Source organism: Lampetra fluviatilis, chromosome 6 (assembly GCF_964198595.1).
Source record: "Lampetra fluviatilis chromosome 6, kcLamFluv1.1, whole genome shotgun sequence".
Lineage (NCBI taxonomy): Eukaryota > Metazoa > Chordata > Hyperoartia > Petromyzontiformes > Petromyzontidae > Lampetra > Lampetra fluviatilis.
Window position 1 is genome coordinate 1,871,251 of NC_136280.1, and position 8,083 is coordinate 1,879,333.

Below are 8,083 nucleotides of genomic sequence, written 5' to 3' on the forward strand. Positions count from 1 at the left end.
GTTCGCTTCGGCCTAGAGTGAGAGAGGAGGGGGGGCTCATCGAAGATGTGATCGGCCCACCCGTCCAGGTTTCATTCCCACTCGCGGTTCGGAGTCCGGTTCCCGATCGGGCCGACCTAAACAATCAGGCCTCCTCCTCCTCTTACCCCCTGCCCAAGGCCCCCCAACCCCAACCCCTACCAGCCCCCCTACCAATGGGCCCCCGTCGTTGTGGGGGGCCCGTGACGCCCCCCGTGGTGGTGTTCGCGCTGTGCTGCGCGGCCGCCGGCGCCGCGTGCCTCTGCGTGGGGGAGTTCGTGCGCAGGGTGGCTGTGCGGGACCCCGACGTGGCGCAGGTGAGGACGGGGTGTGTGGGGTGTGTGTGTCACTGTGTGTGTGTGTACACGTGTCACTGTGTGTGTGTACACGTGTCACTGTGTGATGTGTGTACACTTGTCACTGCGTGGGGGAGTTCGTGCGCAGGGTGGCGGTGCGGGACCCCGACGTGGCGCAGGTGAGGACGGGGTGTGTGGGGTGGTGTGGCTGTGTGTGTACACGTGTCACTGTGTGTACGCGTGTCACTGTGTGTGCGCGTGTCACTGTGTGTGCGCGTGGCACTGTGTGTGCGCGTGTCACTGTGTGTGCGCGTGTCACTGTGTGTACGCGTGTCACTGTGTGTACGCGTGTCACTGTGTGTACGCGTGTCACTGTGTGTACACGTATCACTGTGTAGTGTGTGTGCACGTGGCAGTGTGTGTGTACGTGGCAGTGTGTGTGTGTGCACGTGTCACTGTGTGTGTGCACGTGTCACTGTGTAGTGTGTGTACACGTGGCAGTGTGTGTGTTGTGCGTACACGTGGCAGTGTGTGTGTGTACACGTGGCAGTGTGTGTACACGTGGCAGTGTGTGTGTGCGCGTGGCAGTGTGTGTGTACACGTGTTACTGTGTGTGTGTGTGCACGTGTCACTGTGTGTGTGTGTACACGTGGCAGTGTGTGTGTGTACACGTGTTACTGTGTGTGTGTGTGCACGTGTCACTGTGTAGTGTGTGTACACGTGGCAGTGTGTGTGTACTGCTGCAAACGTGGCGGGTACAGTGTAGTGTGTGTACTGTACTCGTGTCACTGTATGTAGTGTGTGTACTCGTGTCGCTGTGTGTGTACACGTGGCAGTGTGTGTGTGTGCACGTGGCAGTGTGTGTGTACACGTGACACTGTGTGTGTGTGATGTGTGTACACGTGTCACAGTGTGTATAGTGTGTGTACACGTGTCACTGTTTGTGTATAGTGTGTGTACACGTGTCACTGTTTGTGGCGTGTGTACACGTGTCACTTTGTGGTGTGTACACGTGTCACTGTGTGTGTGTGTACACGTGTCACTGTGTGTGTGTACACGTGTCACTGTTTCTGGTGTGTACACGTTTCACTTTGTGGTGTGTACGCGTGTCTGTGTACTGCTGCACACATCGCGGATATGGTGTGGTGTCTGTAATGTACACGTGTCAGTCACTGTGTTGTGTGTACACGTGTCAGTGTGCGGTGTGTGTACTTTACACGTGACACTACAGTGTGTGATATGTGTAAACATGGCAGTGTGCGGTGTGTGTATACGTGTCAGTCACTGTGTGTTGTGTGTACACGCGTCAGTGTGCGGTGCGTGTACTTTACACGTGACACTGCAGTGTGTGATGTGTGTAAACGTGGCGGTGTGTGTACACGTGTGAGTAGCGTGTGGGTTGTCTGCAAAGCAGTGTCAAAAATGTGTAATGAGCGGCTTCCGCGACACGTCGTGTAGAGGGTACTTCTTCCTTTATTTCTCACGCTGGGCACAACACAGGCCAACACTTATTCCTCTCACTCCGAGTACAACACTTAGATATTAAGCAAGCTGGACATCGCTTGTGCCCTCATCATGACCCCCACACATCACCCTAGAGACGCACCGAGACCAGGTCACCACCAGGGACTCCACGGGTCGCAGGTTGCCCACCACTGGTCCAGCGTGATCGGGTTTGGTAAAAAAATAACCTCCCAGGGACCCCGCGAGGACGTGGCGGAGACCCCCCGCCCCCACCACGTCCATCATCGCGCTGTGCATAGCCGACCGTGCTAATTGGAGGTGTGGGGCGAATGACAACAAACTAAACACAAACATCAGGAAGAAATTAGTTTCCAATCTAGATTTAAAAGTGCATAGCTCCCAGTGGCTTTCTAATATCAGAATGAAGAGTGTTCCGGACGGCCGCATCTGAAAGCGGCGCGTGATGCAGTGACCACCTTTGTTCGATGGCCAGCGAAAAGCCGCCGCTTGGAGGATGACCGGAGTCCGCGTGATGCCTTACGCTCCTTGACGTTGCCGCTTGCGTCCAGGACTGGAACTCCCTCCTGCTGCACCTGGGCGAGCTGGATCTGTGCGTACAGGAGCAGCGGTCGGATAACGACACGCGGGAGGTCACGCCGTCGCCGCCCGCCCCGGCGAGGCCGGCCCGCGCCCCGCCCACGGCGCCAGGGCCCGGGGCCGACGGGCCCTCCTCGTCGGCCCCCCCACTTCCCCCCCGGCTGCTCGTGTCGGTGCGTGTCCTCGTGACCCTGACGCCGTCGGCGGGGTCCGCGTGGGGCCGGTCGGGCGCCGTCTCTCATCTGGGCGTCTCGCTGCCGTCACAAGCGCTCCACCTCGCCGGTGAGCTAAGCGGTGGGGGGTTGAGCATGGTGGCCCGATGAGCACGCCCCGAGTTCGATTCCAGAACGGGGCTAACGTCGGTGTTGAGTGACACCCACACTGACCGGCGTGGTGAAATATGGTGAAACGGCTCTTTTGAGCCGCCCTGGACGTGGTTATCCGATGACGGAGCGTCGACTGCTGTCTCCCCCCCCCCCACCCCCACAGGTCCGAGTCGGCCCGTCAACGTCACCTTGTCCCTGGCGACCACGTGGGACTCTGACGACTGTCATCTCCGTGGCAACTGTCAGGCGGCGAGCTACAATGCGTGCGCGATTGTGTGGGCGGATTCAGGCGTCCTGCCCAACACCCCGTGAGTGTGGGTGCCATCATCGCTTGCTCGGGGGTAGTAGCGGTGTTGTCGAGGGGTTTTGGCTGAATTTGGTTCTGGCCGTTGCATCAGCTTGGGTGTCATCGCAGCCGTCGGGCAGTTGCGTCGCTTCGGTCGCTGCACGGCTGTCCACGTGACGCCGTGCATCGTCATCGTCCCGTCAGGAGGCCCGAGAGCTGCGACCCAGTCGACGAGGAGCTGCGGCGCCTGGAGGCGACGGTAGCCGAGGGGACGGCGGATCCCGGCTGGTCCCGCAGGCCGGGAGAGATCGGGAAGCCGAGCGGTGCCGGGTGCAGGGGTTCGCCCGTCCTGAGGGTGTTCCACACGGAAGAGCCGGGACTCTCCGTGCTTCTCTCCCAGGTGCGGCCTGTGTGTGTGTGTACGCGGTGCTTAAAGAGCAGGGTTGATTGATCTACAGCCAAATGCGGACCCGCATCTTCGCACCGTACGGCCTCCTGCCAGCCACGTGATGCCTACCGATTTCAGAGCGGTCAGGAAACAAATGTAAAGGGCAGCCAGTCATAGATAGAAGAAGATAAAGAAGACAAACTTTTGAGCCTGAACTCGAACAGGAACAGGGAGTCTACGGTTCCGCATTGAAGTCTGAGTCGCTATGTAATAAGTCGGTGGGGTCCCAAGGTGGGTGTATGGGTCTCTGCGTGAGTCTGTAGCTCCCTATGTGAGGCTTTGGGTCTCTATGTAAGTCCGTGGGTCTATACAAAAAAAAATGCACGCGGCCATATAAAATGTAACCTCGTTGCAAGATGCCCTCCAGACAGTGTCAATGTTTTATAACATTCAGTCGTGGGCAGGGAGAAAGAGAAGAAGCTCTTGAGCCTGGACTTGAACAGGGCCATGGAGTCGACGGCACTGATGGCTGAATGGAATGGTGACGCTTCCAGTCTGCGAGGTGGGGGGGGGGGTCAGCATAATTCGTGCTGCCTGTGCTCGCCTGTGCACCCCAGGAGCGACGCTCCGAGATCGGATTGCGGCTGAGTTACTCTGCAGCCGCGATGGCCGGCAGCCTGCTGCTGGTGCTGGTGTGCGGCGCCCTGGGAGGCCGCACCCGCGGGCCAGGCCGGCCAGCCCTCACCGAGCTCAGCCCCCACAAGGTGAGGTCAATCGTCTCCCCCCCTGCCCCCCCCCCCCCCCCCGTGTGAACGATTCGATCTCAGCGGATGGACTGGTCTCTGTCACCGGAATGTAGAATTTACAACGCTGACTTAAACTATCTTCTTGGATCTTTCGGTAAAGTCACATAGAATGGAAATAATAAAAATATTCTTTTTTAATTTTTATTATTTTATTATTTCTATTCTACGTGACTTTACCGAAAGAACCAAGAAGATGAATCCCTGCAGTCACGAAAGCTTTAAATCGTGACTTAAACTAGCTTTGGCGGCGCCTTTCGCGACTCTCGCTGCGGTCGCATCCGCAGATGGATGGACGGATGGTGAGTGAATGGCCTCTGAGTCTCACTCTCCCTCGTTGCCTTGTCCAGTCACGTACGTTTGTGCATGCTTTGATATTTGCTCAGTATGTTGCTTTGCGACTCGCAGATGGCAGTGGGGTGGTGGTTGCCGAGCTGTTTTCTATAACGGCTCTGCCCGTTCTCCAAGCGTAGGTCACACACCTTGAAAAAAAAACATTTACTTTTTTCTAAGGAAAACTTGTTTATTGTTGGTGTATTGCTCATCCGTCACGGTACTTTTTGTTCTCAACATGAATCTGCCAGCACTTGGCAATGCGCCACCAGACCCGGCTCACGCAATTATTTCATTTGATTTGCATCTCTTGTCCCCACCCCTACATCGCCCGCAGATGTCGCTCTCCGGCCAGTAAAGTAAATACGGGCGTTCGCAGAAGGTGAAGTCACCAGGCCGTAACAACTCGGGAGGTGACGGGAGCCCATCGTCTCGTGTGAGCAATCGGCGTATTTCTCCGCACGGCGACCCACGGCTACAAACTCGTTTTCAGATGAAAATCAGCTGTAAAAAACATTACATACAGTCTGTTCTCCTATAACGCGTGTTTTCATAACGCAAATTGGATATAACGTGATGAATGTATTCGGGAACATGTTTTTTTTATCATGCGGATGCATATCGGACGTAACACAATTGAACACAAAACTACCGTCGTGCAAGTAGGAATAAGCGGTTGTGTAGCGCTCCTCGGCATAGCATCACACAAGGCAAGATGCTACTGGATGCTTCGAGATGCTACCCACGCGCCTCAGTCTTTGTTCAGCCTGCATACGCATCACACTTATGTGTTGACACGAGCAGTTAGATATCACGTATCGATTAAACAGCCTCCTCCTCCTCATCCACCCAAAAGTAATTTGATACGTTTTCACGATTCAGTTTAACGGTTTGATTCGTGAATAGAATATGTTTTGTGATCCGTATTTTATTTGTTTTTGGTTTCGGCCATGTAGTTGATGCCGAAATTCTTGTCGGTAGACCTCCACCACCCCGACAAGGCTTGTCACGTTTACCAAGAAGTAATTTTAGACGCGGCCAACGTACCGATCATATTCTGACCAACCACAGCTTCAGAATTTTCATGACTGAATTTGCAATCAACAAAACAGTTCCCGAGCGAAACGGCGTGTGTTGGCCACGAAATGTTTTAAGGCATCGGTGAGAAGCTTTACTGCTCAGCATTTCATCGATATATTGGGCAGGTGTAAAAAAAACATACCTGTCAACCCATACGGTTTACCTATATTCTTGTACAGGGAAATTGAGTTTTTAGGTCCATTCGGCGTACAGCCGTTTCAATACGGGCAAGAACAAACATGTGTCTATTTGTTTGTGTTTCTTCCTTGTGATGGGACTTTATAGGACGAACGTTGAGATTTGTAAGGGCACGTGGTGACCAATAAGGTCTGAATTGGTCTGTCATAAGGTAAGCACTGATAAGGAGTTGACAGATAAGAAATAATATCTTTGCTGGAGGGTTAATGACGATACTTTTTTGCCACAAAACTACGTGAACCGACCCAAAAACAGATATGGATCGTAGTGTTGGCTGTGAAATCCTACATTTTCATATTTTACCTCGTTTATTGCCATCTCATTTGCGTTGTTTCTTAGTCTTTTCCTGTCTCGTTTCGTTTTGTTTGCTCCGTTAGCCTTAACATAACGTTAGCGTTTGACACGTACGTGTGCGGCCTTATTGTCAGTCCACTGCTGGATGGAGGCTTCCCCATGCCATGCCCGTCGTGGGGGTTATTTGGCCATACTTGACCACACTGCTTGGTGCAGGTTGGTGAAAACGGGGACCACAGGTACGGGAACATTGACCCACAGCATAGCCCGTTCGCATTGAATTTAATTTAAAACAGCAGATTATCACATGCACAATTCGATTCCCAACGCATCGTGTCGGAATCTGTTTCATTTATGAATGCGGGCATCGTAGCTTGCCTGCTAGTGATGTTGACGACATGAGCTCGTTAGCGCCGCTGCTGGCGTGATGCAAGGGCCCTGAGTCTGTCGCAAGGTCACGTGCGAGGGCATGGTTTTACTTAAAGTGTAAAAAAAAAAGTTCACTAAATTAAATGAATGTTGGATGTGAAATGCCTTTATTTTATCTTCGCTCAGTTATGCCCTTAACTTAAATAAATGACAATGACAGCTGGATATTTAACTTCACCCCCCCCCCCCAACAAAAAAAATATATATATACAGTTCGGTCTCCAGCCTTATTGGACCTCACGAATGGCGATTCTCAACCCCAGTCCGTAACGGGCATCAACCCGAGCCCAAACTGGAATTTCGATTTAAAGGTTTCGTGACTGCAAAGATTCATCTTCTTGGTTCTTTCGGTAAAGTCACGTAGAATGGAAATAATAAAGTAATAAAAATAAGCATAATAAAATTATTTTATTATGTTTTATTTTTATTATTTCCATTCTACGTGACTTTACCGAAAGAACCAAGAAGATGAAATTGGAATGTTTAGAGCCGTGACTTGTAAATGTGCAATGGGAGTAAGAGTGGCACTTGAGTCATTATACTCACGTCGACTTGTAACGCGGGCACGGCAAGTCGCTCGCTCTGGAAGAGAGAGAGGGGGAGAGAACGACTCTGATGCGGCGAGGGAGGAACCGCAGGCGGGCAGGAGGGGCGGCAGCAGTCACGCGGTGAGCTGGCGTCACCGATCGCCAAAGCTCTGCAGTCCACACGTGTTAAGATGTTTTCGGCAAACTCAGTGTGCTTATTTATACACCTGGGAGCAAACCAGAGCACCCGGAGAAAACGCACGCGTGCTAGGGGAGTGGGGGGGGGTGTGTAGACAACACGATCCCATGCAGATGGAAGAGATGGAATCCCCGCATCATATTTCGTGCGGATCGAGGCTAATTTACCAAAGCCTCACGTAGTGGAGAATTTTTTTTATTTATCGTGGCTAATTCATAGAGTAGCGGTGCCTTGCTGCCATGGACTAGCTGTTATGAAACTTGAATCGACACTTTAGGTACAGGTTAAGTTATAGCTGGATGTGACTTTGAAGTGCTCCGTGTGTTTTTGCACTACAATCTTTAGGCTAGAGTCGGTTTTATTTCGGGGTCGGCCGGGGAAACCAATGCCTCGTAATTTCTGCAATAAATGGGTTTACGGTCAAGTCCCCTCGTGTTTTTTCTTTCCGTCTGTGTGTGTGTGTCGTGGGGAGCGGTGGCACAATGGTTAGCACACTGAGCCATGAACCCTGTGACCCGAGTTAAATTTCCGCATCGGTGATGAATATCTGAACCGGTTCCGGGCCTCATTTTAGGTCGACTTCAAATGGGTTCCTGGTGCGGTGTGATAACATCAGCACTGGAGAGACAAAGGCGGCTGGGGACGTGGTATTGCCTCCCTCTCCTCGTTGTGTCGTGCCGGCTTCCATCGGTGCTCGCTAGCAGCACTTGCCCCATTGGCCGAAACGTCACCGATGACAAGCGATTCCATAATAGAGGTTTTTTTGGGGTTAGATCGCATATAAATGTGTCTTTAACCCCCCGCATCCTGATAGTGGATTGGTAAGGTAAGTGGCCGTCCATAAA

The 8,083-nt window shown here is 52.7% G+C and overlaps 1 protein-coding gene across 1 annotated transcript; it reads left to right on the top strand.

The window, feature by feature from the left end:
* On the top strand, positions 1–6,915 carry TMEM248 (transmembrane protein 248). The gene is made up of 6 exons (XM_078857445.1): positions 1–335; positions 2,348–2,657; positions 2,865–3,009; positions 3,192–3,387; positions 3,993–4,139; positions 4,849–6,915. Exons 1-6 carry the CDS (start codon positions 195–197, stop codon positions 4,867–4,869), a joined length of 960 nt encoding a protein of 319 aa, XP_078713571.1. The 5' UTR covers positions 1–194; the 3' UTR covers positions 4,870–6,915.
* The last annotated feature ends 1,168 nt before the right edge of the window (positions 6,916–8,083 follow it).